We start from the raw sequence: 21381 nt of genomic DNA on the forward strand, positions 1-21381 counted from the left end.
TCGTTTTGAGTCAAAAAGAAAACCAAAAAAAAAAAAAAAAACCATCCCACCACCTCTCTTCTTACATGGCATCAGTAAGAATTGCCTGAGTCGCTATTATGAATATGCAACCCACAGGTAATTAATGAGTTGGAATTCTTATCATTGTGGATTGAGGCTCAAGTTTTGTAGAGAAAAAGGCCTCTTCCAGCGATGTCTACAAAACCAACATGACAAAATATACGGACTTGTACACCATACAAAATTTACCAATGCAACAAATATATTTGATAACCCCCGCGTGAATGGCCTAGCGTCACCACCTTCCCCTGGTGACCACTTGGTCCCAAGATCGAGTCTCTGCTCTACTGGATTCCTCCGCGCACTTATCGTGTTTGGGTCGGGTTGGGGCGTCGAGCCCGGACTGCAGGGAATTAGTCGGGCCCCGTAAGGATTGACCAGGACACCCATGTATTGACAAAAAAAAAAAAAAACAAATATATTTGATAAACACGTCCTCTTTTTTTTTTTAACCCTCTCTACATTCTTTCCATCTCCGACTGTTAGGTCCACTTCAAGAGTTCTAAAAGCGTTCGCTCTCTTGACGTGCAGCTAAACTAGTAACGCTTCTAATGGTGTTAAGCATGAACATGCCAAGTGAAGTAGTGAAAAGCAAATTGAAATTACAAAATGAATATGAAGGATGATCAAATTGAAATTAGCTCATTATCAGCATATAATGTGGGCTGTAAATCATTAATACTAAACTAGACTTGAATCTATTTGGGGTTGTGGCGCTTGTGTTAAAAAAAAAAAAGCGCACTTCTAATACAAGCTCAAAATCAGTAGTGGTTTTTTGAACAAGATTTGTGTTTCCAATAAAAAAAAAATTAACTTTGTCCATTTGATTATCAATTTTGAATAAATAAATGGATAAGTATATTTTAGAAATTCATTATACTAGGAAAAAAATATGGCCTAGTTTTTTCAGTGATTAGCTGTTGAGAAGGCCTAGTTTTCTCAGTGATTCAAGAATTGCATCTTTACTTCGTCCTTGAGACTGAATAATATTTGGGGTGTCTACCGGCAGAACATGGTCGAGCGGATAGCTCCTGTTGCTGTATATTTTAGGGGCATCACTGCAGACTCCCTTCAGGACAACAGTTTTGTGCACTCCACCAACCAGTCCTTCATAGTCCGTGTCTCCGCATTCTCCAACAAAGACGACAACATTTGACAATTTGATTCCCCATCGAACTTGCAAGTACCTTCAGAGTTGCGGGCGGGACAAAACATGATCAAATGAATTGTTGATCTTCGAGCGTGAAAATGAAAATCAGGAGGATAATTAAACAGCAGTGATTACCTAAGAGCTTGAGCTCTGGAGGCTAGAACAGGTATCACATTCAACCCCATACCATTTTGACAATGAATAGCATGACAACGAAGAGCCTGATTCCTCATCAGTTTCCTGATTTCCTTGACTGGTGGCAGCTGTTGAAAGAAATTAGACATCCAAGAAAAGAGATCAAGAATTATGTACTTTGTGGAAGAGATCAAGAAAAGAGAACGTTAAAAAAACTAGTACTGCTTTACCACTTCAGGTTCTCTGACTTTGAATGCATAGCAATGCGTGGATCCTGAGTCATGTTCTGTCATAGCTGGTCCATCCTCGTATTTCTTCTTCTGGTTTACAGAAGCCGCCCAACGAACCAAGGTTTTCCTCAGATCATTCGCCCCCCAACGGTAGTCGATATGTAGATGGTAATCTGAGTCGACTATAAAAGGCTTTTCCTCAGAACATGAAGAGGGATAGTATATCTCACCACCACTATTACATATGAATGCATCAAAATCTCTCGGTCTAAACCCCCCTAACTTCAAAAGGCAGTTGGTCTCTGATATAGTCAATGCAGTTGACAGTATGAACCCGACGGAGCATGAACTTCTTTCCATACTGCCGGCCTCAACTATTGTCTTGGTGAAACTAGCAAGATCATCCAAAGAGCCACAATCAATAGAAACAACACAAATGAAATTCTTCTTCTTCAGTGTAGGAAATGCACTCTGCTCCGCTTTCTCCGCTGAACCCTTTCCTGACAATGCTAAAGCCGAATTCTCCACCTGACTCTTCCCATCACCTGCCTCTCGTACCGAATCTAGATCTTTTTCAGAACTCCCGGTCTCCTCGACTCTTTCATCATCCAATGACATTTTTAAGCCCAAAGATATGTCCTGAATATCTCTCAAAGACTCTCCGGGGGAGTCCGAGTCTGAATTTGTATGTTCATCATCTTTTCTCAGCCACTGTGGATGCCTCTGTTTGCAACTAGCAATGCGTGCAAGATATGTCTTACAGTGCTCCGGCCACGAGTATAGATGTATATTTTTTAACCCATTCTCCCTACATTTTGCCCAAAGTTTCTTTTCTGAAACAAGCTTCAGAAGTGCATCAGCTATAGATTGCTGGTTGTGGGGATCAACTAGCAAACCATTATCAAGAACCTGAAACAAATTAAATGTCAGTCCAGGAAACCAGCCTCAGATTTCCACTGAAGTTCCACTTGGGAAAAAAAAAAAAAAAGAGTAAAACTCATGAGCAATTAAAAAAGGATCCAGCAATGATGACAAACCCGATGAATGTCAACAGGACCTCCATTTTTTGTGGCGACCATTGGCAAACCATGGGCTGCTGCCTGTTCAGAAAAAAGCAGGTTGAGTTGTACATTCACACACCTAAGATCTCAAGCACAAGTGTAAATAGGAGTTAGGGATGAGAACCTCAATTAAAGTGAGACCAAATGGTTCAATAAAAGCTGGATTTATAAAGACACCCTGCAAAAGAAGTTGATAGGAACTACAAGTGAAAACAATGTAAGCAATGGTAGACATTATCTTTGCTGCGCATATTTTGGATTATATGCCTTTTTTTCTTTTTCTTTGTTTTTAAATAGCAAGGGAATGGTGGGATTTAAGAATCTGGGAGGGGGAAGGGGTATTTGAACCCAAGACCTCTAATCCCTGGGGCCTCAACCTCAGCTGCCAACAAACACTTAAGTAAGTAATGCCTTGTGGACTATACAGGTTTACCACCCTTTCATTCAAATCTGCTTTTTAACTTGGATTGGTAATGATGATAAGTCTCTGTGTCATGTGTCCTGTGATTTTATTACTACATCTCTGTTATTAAAGTCAAAACAGGCAAGCTTTCCGAAGCCCACTACTAAGCAAAGAACATTTGCATCATCTGCTCAATTGACAAGAGAATGTTCCTAAAACAGAAAATGAATGACTTTCAATGGTCTCAAACTGAAAAAGATAGTACGCGACACCAATATTCTAAGGTTAGCAGCTGCTTATAGCAAACTCATGGAGGCCCCTGGAAGATACCTTAGTTTAAAACGTTCCAAATAGATACCTTAGTTTTTGCTGCCAGCCGATATATGTCAGGAACTTCAGACTGCTTGTGGTGCTTAGGATATGAAACTTGACCGTACAGATCATATTTGTCAATCAATTTAAATATTGAAAGAAGAACAGATGAATTTGTGCTGGACATCTCGTCAATTGCATCACGATTTCCCATTATCAAAGTCTGCAATGAAATAGAAAAATGAATCAAAATGAAAAACTGAAATTTGATAAAGAGGAATTGTTTCAAAAATAGAAATATTGCAACAGCCTGGAGAAAGTAGTTCTTGAATACATTCTTACAACAATTGATATAACATACTAGGTTTGCAAGCTCCCTCAACTGCTGGCACCCTCCAAAAGCTTTGACTAAGTTAATTAAGTTCTTTTTGGGGTCTGGCCTGGCAAGTGCTAGTATCATAGGCTTGCGGGGATTTGAAAAGAAGCGCATTATCTGAAAAGGCATATGCCACAGTGAAGATCATAAAGCTAATTCAAGTATTTTCTCTAACCAAGCGCTGGTGGGGAATGTGGAAGAACAATTGGTACTGCCTGCCTGTACAATCAATCATAATGGGAGAAAAAGCAATAGTTTTAACCTCAGACCAAATGGGTGGATGTTGAGTTCCAGAGTGTCCTTCACTTTCTCCTCCATCACCTTCCAGGTCCCCACCATTTTGTGAAGAAATCTTGTGAAATTCCATTCCAGGAGGAATAACCTGTGAAAAAGTCGATGACACAACCTTTACTTAATTCACTGCCAAGAGGCAAAAGTATCTCTCAAGGGGAGTGCATATGCAGGAAGATAATTAATGAACAATTTGAAACATGCAGGACAGAAACAATATCGTTTATCTAAGACATATGAGTAGGCACTTACAACCATACGCGGCATAAACCTTCCGAAACAGCTTACACTGCGTCTGGTTCTTGCTCTAAGTTTGCGCTCTAATATAGGATCAAATCCATCATATAACTGCCACTGCTCTTCTATCTCCTGTCTTGTGCTTGTAATAATTACTTCAGCTGCATCAAGAGAAATCTCTTCAGCCTCCATCCGCCTCATTATTCTGTACATGGAATTAATCTCCTCCCTCGATTGCCGTCCTTGCTTCAATATTTGTTCAAGTTTGTCTCGGCCAAGTGAGTGGCCAGTTAGAAGCATTGGAACATTCAAAGCTCCAGACAATAGAGCAGCAGCATCACCAGCATCTGCATAGTGCCCATGAATGGCAACAGGCCAGATTGGCTGCCCACTACCAATTTGCTCACCAAGAACCTTAGACATCTGTATAACATGGCTAAGTGCACCATCAACAAATTCTGAAACATAAGGCCAGAGATGTTCTTTCGGAATGTATTTATCTTTGGGGCCAAATGGTATGCGTATAATATATGCACCAGAGCTCTCCCCACCTTCATCTGTGGAGTTATCAGATTCAGAGCTTGGTGGATTCAGCATCTCCGTTGGCTCACCATAAGTCCAGTCTACATCTGGCGCTGAAACCTGCCTAGTCAGCAAATCAACACGATAGACTCCAGGCATTGCACCTAATGCTCTAGCAAGTTCCACAACATACTTAACCTGAGCAAGCAAAAGAGTGCAGGAGAAAATCAATTGAATTGACTTTCAAAAGTTGGCATGTAATCATTATGGAAGCCTGATTTTCAGGAAAGGAAAACCAAATTTGCCAAAAAGAAGCCTGGCCATATGTTACATGGGCTCTCACATGATGTAGGAAAATACCACATTTTAACAGACATACTCAGATAACGAACAGAATATGGTTAGATACTTGGAGTAAACTTGAAAAAGGCATCTTAAAGCTAGTTTGTATGTCACCATGCACTTAGTGCTTTTTACACATTTTACATAGCACCTACTTGACCCACAACGGGTGGAAGTGGAATACCATGAGCTAGTTGTAATAGAATTGCTCCAATCTTATTTTTCAATTTGTTACAATTCTAGTATGCATCCTGATCTTTGTGTTTTGAACAAAACGAGTAATGAGATATTCTTGTCCACAGTGGAACCCGATTCTCACATTGAGTTCATGTAACATAGGCCAGGCTAAAATCTACCTGGCCCCCAGTATCAGAATCCCGACCAAGCTCCATATTTTCTCCTCGTATCAAGCCATGGAGGCTGCAGAAAAACTCAATATGTTAGGATAACTACATTCTATTGAGTCAAAGCTCAATGGTCTCCTGCCAGTTCACAACGGGGATCAAAATGCTTGTTAGGAACACCAAACACTACAAACTAAAGTTAGTAACTTGTGTAAATTAAGATCTTTTTTTCGCTACCTTGGAACCTCTTTTTTTCTTAAAACTGAAATAAAGCATTCGTTTGAAAAACAAGGAATAATTCAGAATGAATTAAGTCTTAAGAAACTTCCGAGTTATGGGATGATAAATCTAAAACTCCTTTGAAAAAGAAAAAGAAATAATTTCTATTTTTTTCAATAAAATAAATATAATATAAATAGTAGACTGGAAATGAAAGTCTATTTCTCGCATCCATCACACAAAAATATCGGATGCAAAACATTTGGTACATGAAGCCACGATCTGATAAATATACATAAAAGTAAACATTTCCTGTAAAGACTCCAAAAGAAAATGGAAGTACCTGATAAGTACGATGTAAAGTTTCTTTTCCTTGTATTGATTAGCCAAATTCGCCATCATATCCACAGAGCTGACCCTTGACATTCTTCCTCTTGTGCTACCACCATGAGCTGAAAGATCACTCTTCATGTCTGCTTTTTCTCCTTCAGATAATTCTTCTGACATGTCAGCTGTAGCCTCCCATCGGGCTTTTTGACGTTTAACATGCGTTTTGTTCAGACGCTGGGCTTCTTTGCTCTCAATCTATGAAGTAGCAAGAGTATAGAGGCAGGGCCAACCACAAATGTAAATGAAGATTGTGAAAGGCGCCACTTTGTGAACTAATAATATTGTTTTTCGTTTGTTACTAACTTCTGTACTGATCAATGAATAGAGCAAATGCATTATGCAAATAGCAATGCGATTTGCAAATGAAAATGAAAAACCAATAACGTATCAGTGCAATGATGCCCCTAAACTGCTTAAGTCACACCTCCAAATCAGAGAAGAATGAGAGAGAAATGGCGAAATTGCATTCACAACCAACAATGACACAAATAGTGAACATCTTAAATAAAAGATAGAAGCAAAACACAAAACCACATTGCACAAAAAAAAAAAGGACCTTTCTCTTCTTGCGAGCCAAATTCCAAATCCTCCAGGACATGTTCTCTAATCTAGTATTCCTTTCTTGGGAATCTTTAATCGAGGAAGCCTGCAAAAATGAATTTACAATCACTCAAAATACTACAAGCCTTAAATGCATGCAGATGAATTAGTAAACGCTACTGACCGTAACTGAACTGGGGAGCAAAAATAGATATTTATAGGAGCTGCAAAATGCATGCGAGATGAGGAGATAACAAGTATTGAGAAGCAGATACCAGGTGGCACTTACGCTAGCCCAGGAGCGATGAAGGTCGGTCTCATCGAAACCGCTGATAACTTCCTCAACGAAGTAGCGGGCGGGGCAAAATCGGCCCCTCTCCCTCAACATCAGAGATGGCTTGGAGTCGCCGGCCGTTCCGCCAGATGGATCCTTCACGTCCAGGATCGCATTCAGATAACTGTTTATCCAATCGTTTCCCGCCATGTTTCTTTCTTTTCCCGTTTTTCTTCAATTTGATTGGTTGATATATCTATATATATATATGGTAATGTGGTAACCCAACCGGATAAGGAATCAAAACCCACAAGCACGCATTAGCAGATGTTGATGGAAACAAATTATGTTAGGATAACGGGTGTATTTCTGATGATGAGAATTACTCCACCATTCTTGATGTTTTTTGATGGAATGAGTAACTGCATGCGGATTTGGATAAAGAATGTAATAATGGGTCTAAAATGGTGTGAGGGAAAGATGTGAAAAATGGAAGCATAATGGAGTGATGGACATGGTTAATCAGTGGTAGAAAGAGGAAGCCACAACACAACGGCAGTGTCGCAGAGTTTCTGGTAGTGGGGGTGTCACTCTTCCGATTTACTAGTTGTAGTGTGCCACTCTCATCTGATCTGATTTTAGCGTACACGTTTTTTTTTTTTTTTTTTTTGAAACCAAACCGGATTTGCATTTGCTTCACGTTTTTTTATTAAAAAAAAAATTTTTTTTGCAAGAATTTAGAATGCAACAGTCCTGCATTATTTCCGACGGGATGTAACCAGAAGAAATTGTCACCGGCTCCAAAGGTATTGCAGCAATGTGCCTTTGAAGGATCCTTGCTGAAAATGAATTGTCCAAATTATCCGAAGATCACAAATAAATAATATATTATATTAAAGTTTTGATCATGAAATATAAGTCAAGGAAACAAAAGAAATTTCAGTTTCCCACGGATTTTGTCCGGTCAAATCCTATTTTTGACAAGGTTATTTTATATATAAAGTGAGAGGGAGGGGGTTTGGTGGAAACGAATTACATCATGTAATATATTTTCTAATGGAAACGAATTATATCATGTAATATATTTTCTAATCTTACCTTATTTATAAAGAGATTACATTATTTTAAATGCTCCCCTTCCTACCATCATTCCATATCTATAGCAATGTTTTAAAACTCGGATCGGCCATCGACTCGATCGAGGTCAAGAGTCAATGCATTCGACTGGTTCGAACCATCTAAGAATTGAATGATATCATGATGATGTTATAAATATATTTAATTTTAAAATAATATATTATGTAAAATTTCTATAAACACATTAATACTAATAAAGGTAGATGCAATATATGTATGATGTTTTTAAGATACTTTACAAGAAAATACAAATAAGGTAGTATAATTAAGTAGCAGTTTATGTAATTTACAATTTATTGCATCTTCAACAAGTTTAGAATCTAATTGGAGGCTTATTTGAAAAGTAATACAAGAATTTATGGCTGTAGCTAAGAGTTCTAAAATGCTTCTAGGTGTAATAATAGTTTTCTAGTACTCTAGGGGTCAAACCGTAAATTGATAAAACTTCTTCCTATTCCGACTTCTCTACAATAGCAGGAGTTTTTCTTCTTTTCCATTTTGTTTTTCATTTTTTCCTTTTTCAGTTTTGTCTTTTTTTCTTCTCAAAATCACAAATGTTAAACTTTAGTCTTTAATTTTCTTTCACACTTCTCTATTCTCCGTCTCCCCATCTTTTTGTCTTTTTATCATTTTTTAAATATAAGATCTATAATTAGATCTTGTTTGAGAAATATGTTTAAAAGTAATTTTTTGATGGGTTGAAAATTGGTTGATGGAAGAAAGGTTGATTTTGTAAATGGGTTGGAAAACTATGTATTGGCAAAGGCCAAAGCGGGCTCAAGAAGAAGAAGAAGGAGGAGAAAAAAAAAAGTAAAAGGGGAAAAAAAAGAAAAATTGGGTTTTTACTGGTTTAACCAATTTTCGGTTGAACCCGATTTTTGACCGAGTTTAATCAGGTTCTTGTTAGACGGTTTTATGAGCTAACTCGAACCGAATGCTTGATTGATTCTCGATTTAACCGGTTGGACCAACCGAGCCGACCCAAATTTGAAAACACATATCTATAGTAGCGCACATATTATTGGATGTGCCTTAACCACTAGTGTTAATTCAATCTAAACTGCTAACTAAATTCAAGTTCAACCAATTGAATTGACTAGCCCAGTTCTAGTTTCAAAATACTATTCTAAGAATATTTAAATCTTATGTGAAGAAAGAAGCATGTTAGAGAGTCGAACCAATAAACTAGTCAAGTATATGATACGAAATTATATGTATTGGAGCCAGTCAAATATGCTATATGGAATTATATAAGTTAGCTGTAGATTAAATTTTGTAAGATCTATCACTTCTACTTTTTTGTATGTATTCCATGTCTAGTAACAAATATTAGACTTTCCAAAAGAAAAAACACAGAATGATTTTGTGTATATATATTATATATATATATATATATATTTGTTTGGCCCCAGGGGCCGTTGATCAACTCCAATATTCGTCCTTACTCTTTGGTGAGCGGGTCAGAGTTTCCACTACAATTTAATCCCATAGCCTGCCAGTTCAATTTTTTGCTAGGGTGAGTCTTAATACAAATCCATGCTAGGAATTTTTTTTCTTTTTTTGGTCGAGAGGATGCTAGTAGTACTTCATAAATTTGAAGTTTTTTTTTTTTAACTCTTCCAGGCATTTTAAATGATGAAGTAATTAATTTTGGTGTATATCTTGATAAGATTTAAGTCACCACTGCAGAGACAGGCATTGGTTAATCATAAATGGGATTTGGGGCCGATTCCTTTTTGGAGTAAGTAGTACTGTTTTCCAGACACGGGGGAACGGTCGAGCAGGAGTCAACCCAACTGCCAAGAGGCGCACGTGATAGGTTGAACTGGTTTGGTCTGGTGTTAAGCCCCATGACTAAGCAAAACTGATCTCTCGTTAGTTTCTTGTTTTTTCTTGGGTGAGTAAAAAGTTATTTTGTTTAGTTCCTTCAACAAGTACCCAAAATTTCTTCTTTGCATGTTTGCCCACAAATGAATTCCAGGGATTTTCATTTGTGCCCTTGGATTAGTTTTCATTTGGATTTCAAGTGTACCTCCTCTTGAAGAATTGATTCATCCATTTCTTTTTTTAATTTTTTTCCCATTTATTTGGAATAGATATAAGATGTTTTAGAGGACCCAAAAGAAAAAGAGAAAATGATAACAAGAAATCTTACTAGTAATGCATGCTATCCTTTAGAAATTCTTTCTTTACCAATTGGATTTTGTGAAATACAAAAAAAATCCCAAAATTACGTACTAATTACAAACTAACCAAGGGCCTATTTTTTTTAATCAGACTTTTGAAGTTAGTTAATTAAACCTAATCCCAAATTTAACTCCAAAAACCGGCAACTCTTGAGGTAAACTTGGGGACTTAACTATCCAACCTCCAAACCCTTTAGAATCGATGTGGGACTACGGGAAAATTAGTAGGGAAGCCTCTATTAGGCCTTAAAGAAGAACCCACTTACCCCAGATATCTCCCCTACGTCTTTGTTTTTTTTTTTTTTATCAAACTTTTGAAATTAGTTAATTAAACTTAATCCCAAATTTAATTCCAAAAGCCGGCAACTCTTAAGACAAACTTGGGGACTTAACTACCCAACTTCCAAACCCCTTAGAATCGACGTGGGATTACGGGAAGGTTAGTAGGACTAACCAAGAACCTGTGAGAAAAAGAAATTTGAAGATAGCGATGGCCTACTACCTCAGCCTAAATATAGTAGTACTAGTACCGTCTACAAAAGGGGAAACAATACTAAGACGGAAGGATGCAGATGCCAAAAGGAAAGAATATGAAGATGTCTCTTTCGTGCTCCAGACCAGAGGGTCAATCGAACTTATCAGAAACATATTATTGAATGATGTTAAAAAAAAAAAAAAATCATTAATAAGTTCTTTAAAATTAAACAAGACCTGCAAATTATCTCCGTGCATACCTGTCTTAACTGCCCAACCAGAGCTCTGTTACTCTCTCTTTCAAACAAGAAAACGTGTCCCTATCCAAACAAAAAACGTGTCCCCTTCAATGGCTTCCTGTCACTGCCATCATTATTGATCATCATTTTCGACCACAAGGAATCATTTTCTGAGCTTGTCTACTAGCAATATTTCAGGGGTCGATTCTTCTTTCCTAATATTGTCAAAAAGAGAGAGATGGGCTTCGTTCTGGGTTTCATTTTAGGTGCTGCGTTAGGCCTTGGTTTGATAGTTGGGTTTGCTCGATATCAAAATATCAGATCCAAGAATCGCTCTGATTTGGTATGTATTCAATATCCCTTAACACCCTTTTTCTCATTCTCACTATATCTTTCTGTTTTTCATGCTTGGCCAATGCTGTATCGATTGAATCATCTTCTTAACTCGATAGCTATTGATTGTCTTAACGTGTTGGAGTGATTTTCATCCTTTCATTTGTGTAATGTATCTTACAGGCAGCAACCATTGCAGCTTTTGCAAGGATGACTGTTCAGGATTCCAGAAAACTTCTGCCACCCGAGTCCTATCCTTCTTGGGTAGTCTTTACACAGCGACAGAAGTTGAGTTAAATTGCCTCCCTCTGCTTTTGTGTACAAGACTGTCTTTGTGTAGTTATGTCTTGATATCCAATGCATGCTATACTTTACTTTTCAAGAAATTGGATGTTCTCGCGATTACTTTGTCATTTAGACAGTAATAAATCCGCCTATTTTTATTTATTTCAGTTAACTTGGCTCAATCATCATCTTGACAAGCTCTGGCCATATATTAACCAGGTAATTCCTTTTTTTATAAAAAAAAAAAAAAAAAAAAATTTAACCTCAGTGCTTGTCATGATAAGGAAAGTTTATTGTTCGTTAATCACCGCAGGGTATAATCGTTAGGATGTTGAAATTTGACATTATCTCGATAAGTTTTTCTTCATATTTTGGCATAGGCAGCTTCTGAATTGATAAGAAGCTCGGTTGAGCCAACCCTTGAGGAATACAGACCGGCTATCATAGCATCTTTGAAGTTTTCAAAGTTGACCCTCGGTACTGTGGCCCCACAATTTACAGGCAAGTTCAATTTCTATTCTCTTTTCTTTTATTTGACATTTGTGGAACTTATAGTATGATGAATGAGATGCTAAGTAGACATGTGTTATCAGTTAATTTAATTGGTTATAACTGGTTTTCCAATGAGAATAGCGACAGTAATATTGTTGAATTGTGTTTTAGTTTGTTAGAACAATGTTTAAACTACGATTTTGGTGTTCTTGTGCTGCATCCCTGGCTAATGAACTTCTTGTGTCTAGTTTTAGGACATAAAAGTAGCAGGCTGTTAATTCTTTAACTGCTCGTATAGGGAAAAATTTAGTACTGGCTTTTAGCTGGATTCACTTGTTATGGCTTCTTTTGATGATACTACTAACACCTCAAGAATGAATCATTTAGGACATGCAATTGGCTGATATGCCTAGAGTTCGGAAACAAAATCTTTTCTGTTCACTACAAAGGTTTCTATTGGCTATTTGGAACACTTATAGTAGGAAAGTTAGAATTTCAGGTAAATCCAGTCTCAGTAGAAAATATTTGCTCATCCTATGAAAGGAATTCCGAAACCAAACTAAGATCAAAGAGATCAATGCAGATAGATTGGATTGATTGGTTAATGAGAGAGAAAGAGAGAGAGAGAGAGAGTTAAAGTCATGTAACTTTCAGCCAAAATCAGGATATTCAAATTGATGAAATATTTATCTAGCTCAACAAAATTCAAGATAATTACAAAACAGTTCACAAATGTCATCATTTGATCTTCCTGGTGTGGTGGCACTTTTCTTCAATCAACAATTTCACACTTCATGACTTCCGATTCTGTTTTTTGGCTTTCTTGCCCATGCTGACTAAAACAAGAAAGACAATGATTGCATATTCCTTATCTTACTGTAGAAGACTATAGAATGAGTGTCAAATCTTTAAGCATCCTGCAAAAATGTTGTCTTAAAGGAAGAAGGTCACTAATGGATGGGCATGAAATTATGTAGTTCACTTTCTTTGTATTTGGGAGGTAGGTTGTGCTTGAAACCAATGAGAGTAATCATTCATGCGCATGTGACATAAAAAGGACCAAGATTAAAAAAAAATTTTGTCCCCTTCTGAACTATAAAGAGTAAAATTTATGTTTTTCATGTATTGGACACTAATAAACAGCCAGAAACTTTCTTGATGTCTTGCAGGAATTGCCGTGATTGATGGTGATGTTGGGGAAATTGTTATGGAGTTGGAGTTGCAGTGGGATGGAAATCCCAGCATTATAATCGACATCGAAACCAGAGTTGGAGTTAAACTACCAATACAGGTTTTTGTTCATTTAATTCACTAAAGGGACTTATGAAATTCATGCATATATCCATGTTGGTATAGGAATATAATGGCAACACTTTTTGAAATGATTGATAATGTGTCAACTCCATTACTCCTTAAATGTGTTGTAGATATTAATTTAAAAATCTCAGGATAGCAAACATTTTTTAGAATTTTATTATCCAATATTTTCAATTAATTATGCATTGCTTCGCTGATCTATATTCTTGTAGACAGCTCTGACTTATATTTCCTTCTTGTGTATCTTCAACCTCGAAGCATATTGGCATATATGTGAATTAGTTGTTTTTGTAGGTCTTTCTGAACTCAAGAACTACTTCAGTTTGGACCTGGTGAAGTTGGCATACGAATTAATGTTCTCAAGAACTTAACAATCTAAATTCTCTCTATACATTCTTTTTAGATGAATGTATACATACAGCCTGTTAACATATCCTGTGGAAGGATAGATATGGCAGAAACAGCCTCCCGTTTATTTTGAAGGAGATACTCTTTCTGAATTCGATCTGAACGAACTTAAGATCGTTTATTCCAATGCCACATTTCTTGGGAAAATGATATGTTGGTTCTGCTACTTTTAAATGCACTTCTTCAGACTCAATGATATGTTGGCATGCCTTGGACAGATTCTTTTCCTGATTAAAATGGCTAATTCTTATTCTTCAACTATCTTGTGATATTTTTTAATAGATCTAACACTTTACTTCTGTTAGCTGGTTTTTTTCCTGTAAAAGTGTTGATACCTATCTTGAATCTTGACCATACAGAGTTTGTTCATTTAAACTAGTAGATTAGATTCCCAGACCGCTTTCATTCCTGCTAATCTAGCTTCGTATCCTCCCCCGCATTCATTTTCATGAATGCTGTATTTGAAAGGTTTTAACTTTAAGTTGTTTGATTTGCCAGTCTTGTCCTAGAGCAATGGAGAGTACTGTGCATGTAGTAGTTGTTTGGGATTGACAATCAGCTAATAAACAGTGTATTAAATTCTAAGAATGCTACATTGTGTTACGTTTGAACACATCTGTTGGTATTTATATCATTTAGATTAGCAAGAACATATCCTAGCAATAATGTCCTTGGGCTAGTATACAACTGGACTAATTTTTAAGTACTCCTTTTGGTACCTTTCTTAGAATGTGCGTTATATGAAAACTAAGAAATTACTTTTCATGTCTCATACAAATTCCTGTTAACAGTATCATATATTTTATGAGTGAGCGCCTGTGTATAAAGTTCAGCCTGCATAATTTAGTATTACTTTATTTGTTTGATGCAGGTCAAGAATATTGGATTTACTGGGGTTTTCAGATTAATGTTCAAACCCCTGGTTGATGAATTTCCTTGTTTTGGAGCTGTATGTTACTCCCTGAGACAAAAGGTGAACCACCCTTTATGCATTTCAATACAACTGACTAACATACACGCACAATTGAAAATTCCATTTTCAGACACAGATTTACATGTAGTCATATGTGTAAGCATGTATATATGAATATGTTTGTGTTACTCATTTCCTTGAGGATAAAATTTTTATTTTGGAGCTGCACTTGATTTTGTTATTACAGTTTGCCACATATTTCTGCAGAAAAATCTGGATTTTACCCTCAAAGTTGTTGGTGGTGAAATCACAGCAATTCCTGGAATATCTGATTCTATTGAGGTTTGGGAGCTCTTCCTCTTTTAAATCTGTTGCATCGATACACTATTAGAAGTAATTGTTGGATAGGTCATGCAATATTTTGTAAGTAAATGGAGTGTATCACCAAAATCATAATGCATTGCTTGGGTTTAGAAATGTGGTCTCCTTCCTGTTTCTATTCATAACAACTAAAATCATTGGGCAAACTAAAAATGTGGGCATGGACATTTTTTGTTGTTAGGAGGTTTCTTTGCTTGTTCTCTTCTGATTACTTTGATGACTTTGACACATTTCAGGTGCATACGCTGCCATTTTTGTATTGTTAAAGGTTGACAATGTTAATCTGCATTTGGTCCAACAGTAGACTATTTTACCTATTACTCATTAGCTTGCACTGGAACTAGCCAATGACATTTTGGTTATTAAATTGTGATACTGTAGAATATCTGGGTAACATCTAGTAGAGTAGTTGAAAAGGTAGGTTATTTACCCAAAACATCGATATCTGTTAGGAAAGTATAGAAATAATGTTGGTTTTGTCAGTTTTCCCAAACTAAGGACATCAATTCCTAAAAAACAGACTTCTTCTTTCTCTACTGACAGTTTTCTTCTTTCTACTGAACTTTCTCCATTTTTCCCTCTCCTCCTCCTCCAGTCTCTTCTCCAGAGTTTCCAACTGAACAACATATTCACCTTAGTTGCACAGCCTACAAGGCCCAATATTAGTAGTACTAGTCTACTTCTGTAATCATCCACTTCGCCCTGCACCCAGTTTTTATTCTTGCCCTGCACTTTCTTTTTGTTAGTATCCTTGTTTTCGAGAATTAATAGGTTTTGCTCTTACTCATCATGGACAATGAGGATGACTTCTGTTCCTGTTGCTAATGCATTTTGAAGTTGAAGGCCGTGAGGACAGCCTGATGGCCTGCCTCTTTATGCCAACATGATTCTGCCTGCAATCTACTTTAACTTCTTTATCACTGCAATTATCTAGCTGTTGGGATTTAGCTGACAGAGCAAATGAAAGAAGGCACCCGTGCTGTGGCAGTTTGATATCGGCATGGTGGTGGAGAGGGAGTTATTGGGAGTAAAAGATGCTAAGGGAGGCACTACAGATGATCTGTTTTTGTGGCTGCTCTTCTGCTCTATGATTCCCTTCTTGTATGTGCATAGAGAATTGATTAAGGAGAAGAGAAGAAGGAGAAGGAGAAGTAGAGGAGAGGGCAGAATGGAGGGAGTTTGGGAAAAAAGAATAACCATAACAGCAGAAGAAGGAACAATGGCAGAAGAAGAAAAGGAAACTATAAATTTGATTTCCTATGAATTGCTTTCCCTATCTTGGGAATAGGAATAAAACCAACACTATTTCTTTAATTTGCAATAAAGTTAGCAATATGAGGATAAAAGACCCACTGAAGTTGCCTATTTGTGATTGGATGACTGCCGCTATATTGAATTACTGCTTTGCTCAATTATTCTGAAAACAAAAGATTACATTTATTAATTATGTGTGTTACTCTTTGTTTTGGTGAAATAATTTGAAAAGTTTCACGCAGAGCATTTTAAGATCTTACAAGTTTTCGCAAAACTCATAAGTATGTGATAATATCGGATACAAGCTGCTTGTGAGTCAAAAGTTAGAATATTATCCTTCTCAGGTTTTAGTAGTAGCAAATGACTCTCATTGCCTTTTTAATGGAAATATTTTTAGATTATGAAAATGGAAGGATTTGTTATGTGGTTGCCTTTCTTTTTGTACAGGAAATGATACGAGATGCCATTGAAGATTCTATCACCTGGCCAGTTCGTAAGATTGTTCCCATATTACCAGGAGACTATAGGTAAAAATCAGCCTCCCACTCAGTTTAGAAAAAGCCTCAAGTTCTTAGCTGTTTTTAGTCTTTCAACAAATTGTTATTTATTATTGCTGGGACAACTCAATTTGGCATCACACTGCAGTTGTAGAAGTAAATCGATCCTGTCAAGTAGTGGGAAGGTACTAGGGATAAATTAATGGAGATACATTGTTAAACAGTTTTAACATTATTTGCATGCTTAATTTAATTCTTGATCCAGGTAGTCATATTTTTCCAGATGTAATTGGTCTTTGTATTGCTAAGGTAGTCGTAGTTCAAAAGCACCTTTGCTAGTTGCAACAATGCTTATATGCTTCATAAATGCTCTGGTTTTCTTTGTTTCCCTCATGCAAAGTCTAGCAAAACATACATGTCCATCATGGGATTTTAAATGTAGCAATGTTGATGGTCATTCTGCGTAAGCTATACATTTTTGCTTATTAGGATTTCTCTCTCATTAAAAATATGCATCTTTGCCATTTAAATATAATTACTGTGATACACTTAATTTTTGCTGGTCTTACATGCTGAGCGATTTTACTCTGTCAATGGAAAAGACTTCGTCTCAAGATAAGTTGAATATTTATTTGACTATAATGCAGAATGCTGGCTTAACTGGTAGAAATAGAGTTATCTTTGTAGCATCAGCACTCCAGAGCCTATCTTCAGTAGAAACGAAAGACAGATTGCTTGACAGCAGAAATAAGCTGAAGTAGATTATTTGTCAGGAAAAACAGACTTGGTGTCAATGAAATCTTTTTTTTTTTTTGGGTCTACTGCAACTTATGGTGTTTACTCTTTTCTCCCCTAAGTTCTTCTAACCATGTCACATAATTATCTTCCTAGAGGAGAAAGTTATTAATTCAAAACTTCTCTACTGTTGTAGTCATGAGCACCCTTGATCCACTTTTTAGTTGAAAATGTAGCCTTGTCCACGTAATAAATTTTGAATTTGATGGTAGTATTTGTTCTATAATGCTTTGATTACAGTGACTTAGAGCTAAAGCCTGTTGGAATACTAGATGTGAAGCTTGTAGAAGCTAAGGAGTTGACAAACAAGGACTTCATTGGGAAATCTGATCCATATGCAGAATTGTTCATACGCCCGCTGCGCAACAGGACAAAAACTAGCAAAACAATTGTGAGAAATCAAATCTGTCTAATCCTGTTTGTTCTAACATTCCATTCATTCTTGTACTGAATGCATTTCCACATTACTTTCTAGAACAACCAAATAAACCCAATTTGGAATGAACATTTTGAGTTCATAGTTGAAGATGTCTCCACTCAAAACTTGACAATAAGGATTTATGACGACGAAGGGATTCAAGCTTCTGAATTCATTGGCTGTGCTCGAATTTTGTTGAAGGACCTTCAACCTGGGAAGGTTAAAGATGTCTGGTTGAAACTTGTGAAAGATTTGGAGATTCAAAGGGATACAAAGAACAGGGGTCAGGTGAGAAGGGAAGAGTCAAATTTTTTTCAATGTTAAGGTTTTATGGCTATGATTAATTGCTGTTGTTAATGACTGCAGTAAATGGACAAGTGAATTAATCCATGTCTGTAAGTAAATTGAATTTTCATTTGCCTATTTAATCGTTGAAATTGAACATCACAGTCATATTATAAAAATGAAGAAAAGTAACAGATTGAGCACATGTGCAGAGATCCAAAAAGAGAAGAAAAGGTATGCCATACAACAATAGATGGAGGAATTAGTTGGTATAGGAACATAGCTGTAGTCCTGTTCTCTTACTAGCCATGTGTGGTGATTAGGCCTGTAATAAGGTACAGGCCATAATTTTGAGAAAATTGGTCATGACAATTTGTTTTCCATTCATTTACTGGCATTTTGAGGGGTACATGATAGCTTTGAAGGAGTACTGCAATAAGGGGTATTAACTTATGCTTTTATAATCTGTGGCTGAGAAGTCAATGTCTTCTTGGGTTAATTCCCCAAGTATTAGCTACTCTGCATGGTATCATAACAAGTTACAACTACCGAGCATGATAACTAAGTATTTTATGACATGACGTGGAATTTTACTTCTTTGCATCTCCAAAAGATAGCTCATGATGTTTATGTGGATGACAAAACCTCACTGACTCTTTGCTAATCCACACCCAAAATTCTGATTTAAAATTGTAGATCAACATATTTGGATGCTGGATGTTTCTCTTCTCTTATATTAGTTTGTTTTCTACACTTCCTTCAATACCTTTGTGCTTCCTGTCTCTGGATTTGTTATGTATTACAGGTTCATTTGGAGCTTTTATACTGTCCGTTTGGGAGTGAGAGTGCATTGCTGACTCGCTTCAACCCCGACTTTAGATTGACTGACTTGGAGAAGGCCCTTAAGCAGGATATTGACTCTGATGATACAGAAAAACCTGCTTTACACAGGAAAAGGGATGTTATCGTCAGAGGAGTTCTCTCTGTCACAGTAATATCTGCAGAAGATTTACCAGCTACTGATTTTATGGGAAAATCTGATCCATTTGTGGTACTTGAAATGAAGAAGTCCAAACAGAAGAACAAGACGAGGGTAAGGTTTTGATTACCTATGGTCGCTAAATTTGGTTTGCCCTTTAAAGAATGAGAACTTCAAGGAAAATGTAAAAAGGAAACTTTCCTGGAAATGCTACAATCTTATTTGTCATATTCTATTTTGTTGATGACTGAAGAATTACTTGATCTCCCTGGTTTTCTCTTACAATCCATTTTATTTTGCATACCTTCGTAAAGGTTATAGGGTCTGTTCTCATTTGGTTTTAATTTTTTTACAATAGTAGTTCCTAGGCTTAATGTTTAAAGGATTGAATCTGTACATTTGTGTAATATACTTTTGAAAGAAAAAGCTGTCTTTGTGGTGCAGAATACGAAAAGGAAATTTAGCTAACAATTTCCTTTATTTTTTTTGCACCACTTTAAGAAACACCTAGGGGTTGCTTTCTGGATTAAACTACCTCTTCCAGCTTGAATTACATTTAAAACCATAGTCACAGGCAAATGAAATCACCTAAAAACATCTGTCAAGCAATACAATTCAGAATCAACTTATTTGAAGCAAATGAGATGTCCACCTTGCCAGCACTTATTTTAACTTAATGGCTTGACAATTGCATAATGTTTACTATTACTTTTCATCATCTCAGGTTTTGAATGACACCTTAAATCCAGTTTGGAATCAAACCTTTGACTTTGTTGTGGAGGACGGATTGCATGACTTGTTAATGTTGGAAGTCTACGACCATGACACATTTGGGAAGGTAACCCTTTTAGCTGCTTCCATTTCTTCTGTCTCACCAAGTTACATTAGCACTTTGCTTGTTTCAGTTTCTTGAAAGCGTGAATCAATATAAATTTTCCACCAAACTAAGTAAGCTATAATGTGTTGAAGTGCCAATTTGAAGATACTGAATTTATTTATTTATTTTTGAAGAAAACTTGTTCAGGACTTGATCTTAAGTTTACAACTCCTCCTCCCTTCCACCACCATTTGAAGACTACACAAGACATATAATCTCCAAACTTGTGGTTGTATAGAAGTATGCAATCGCAACTCTGCTATGGAAATAAATTGCCATTGCTTAATGATTGTAGAACACTGGGCAACTCTGATGGATAACTCTCATGAGCTATATAATACTTTGATGGTGTTGGCTATCGTTTTTGAATTCGTTCTTCTTAATGACTCTTTTTGTGTAAAAAGTATTGCTACTAAATTGGCAGAGGGCTCTTGACTGTTTTTGGTAACGACGAAATGACCACAACTTTCTTTGAGTTTTAGCTTCCCTTTTCGGGTACTGGGAGAAGCACTGTGTCTGGTTATTAAGGCTCGAATTTTTTGTTTTTTCCTCGCCATTTTTGTATCCTGCCTTTCTCTTAAAGAGTTTGGAAGTATTTAACCATATGGAGTGAGATTTAGTTGTTGCACAGCTGAACTTATGCCAACTGATGTTTCAGGATAAAATGGGAAGATGCGTCATGACACTCACAAGGGTTATACTGGAGGAAGAATTTACAGATGTTTTCCCAGTAGATGGTACTCCTTCCGGGAAGCTTAATCTGCATCTCAAGTGGACACCGCAGCTAATAGTGAAAGAGTGAAGGCTGTAATGAAATGCGAAATAGATGTCCAATATGTTCTGTTGTGTTTCTTAGAAAATCTGCTTGAGCACTCACGAGTATCAATGAGAACTAAGGAGAAATGAGGGGGACGGTGAAAAACCTCCATTTGACAGGGGTGTTGGAGTTTTGTATGTTCAAGGGAGGAGTAGATGTGGAGGATGGAGGAAATTATGGGGGATCAGGTTTTGCTCAATCATGTAAAGTTTCACATTGTTGTAATTGCAATCATGTTTTGTTTCGAAAAGATCACAGAAAAACTCATTGTTCCTATAATCATTCTATTCAAAGTGTGATTTTATGCTCGGCCTCCAGGTCTTCGATCTTCCAAAATTCTCTCGACTAACTTCATCAGCTTTTGTGGTTAGGCAAATTTCATTTTCTAGGCATATCCCCCCTTGCATG

General features: G+C 36.7%; 2 protein-coding genes across 2 annotated transcripts; one reads left to right on the top strand and one right to left on the bottom strand.

Moving 5' to 3' along the window:
- Positions 1 to 864: 864 nt before the first annotated feature.
- Positions 865 to 7107, bottom strand: LOC113706647 (probable sucrose-phosphate synthase 1). Its single transcript, XM_072062484.1, has 13 exons — positions 6902 to 7107; positions 6629 to 6718; positions 6026 to 6267; positions 5476 to 5539; positions 4271 to 4975; positions 3990 to 4109; positions 3713 to 3844; positions 3398 to 3574; positions 2761 to 2814; positions 2613 to 2675; positions 1576 to 2484; positions 1346 to 1473; positions 865 to 1247 (listed from the first exon to the last, which is right to left on the bottom strand). Exons 1-13 carry the CDS (start codon positions 7094 to 7096, stop codon positions 974 to 976), a joined length of 3153 nt encoding a protein of 1050 aa, XP_071918585.1. The 5' UTR covers positions 7097 to 7107; the 3' UTR covers positions 865 to 973.
- Positions 7108 to 10786: 3679 nt separating this feature from the next.
- Positions 10787 to 21286, top strand: LOC113706708 (synaptotagmin-5-like). The gene is made up of 13 exons (XM_072063818.1): positions 10787 to 11265; positions 11439 to 11541; positions 11707 to 11759; positions 11921 to 12041; positions 13202 to 13323; positions 14629 to 14730; positions 14938 to 15012; positions 16753 to 16832; positions 17838 to 17988; positions 18073 to 18303; positions 19106 to 19393; positions 20004 to 20117; positions 20815 to 21286. Exons 1-13 carry the CDS (start codon positions 11161 to 11163, stop codon positions 20956 to 20958), a joined length of 1689 nt encoding a protein of 562 aa, XP_071919919.1. The 5' UTR covers positions 10787 to 11160; the 3' UTR covers positions 20959 to 21286.
- Positions 21287 to 21381: the final 95 nt, after the last annotated feature.

The sequence above is a fragment of the Coffea arabica genome, chromosome 8c, assembly GCF_036785885.1.
Source record: "Coffea arabica cultivar ET-39 chromosome 8c, Coffea Arabica ET-39 HiFi, whole genome shotgun sequence".
NCBI lineage: Eukaryota > Viridiplantae > Streptophyta > Magnoliopsida > Gentianales > Rubiaceae > Coffea > Coffea arabica.

Bases quoted from the DNA above. Each gene is read 5' to 3' on its own strand.
- LOC113706647 (XM_072062484.1), bottom strand. From the start codon at position 7,096: ATGGCGGGAAACGATTGGATAAACAGTTATCTGAATGCGATCCTGGAC. The intron at 2,676-2,760 runs GTTCTCATCCCT...TTTTCTGAACAG, and splicing joins TTGGTCTCACTTTAATTGAG to GCAGCAGCCCATGGTTTGCC. The intron at 2,485-2,612 runs GTTTGTCATCAT...AATTTGTTTCAG, and splicing joins GTCCTGTTGACATTCATCGG to GTTCTTGATAATGGTTTGCT.
- LOC113706708 (XM_072063818.1), top strand. From the start codon at position 11,161: ATGGGCTTCGTTCTGGGTTTCATTTTAGGTGCTGCGTTAGGCCTTGGT. The intron at 13,324-14,628 runs GTTTTTGTTCAT...TGTTTGATGCAG, and splicing joins GAGTTAAACTACCAATACAG to GTCAAGAATATTGGATTTAC. The intron at 20,118-20,814 runs GTAACCCTTTTA...CTGATGTTTCAG, and splicing joins ACCATGACACATTTGGGAAG to GATAAAATGGGAAGATGCGT.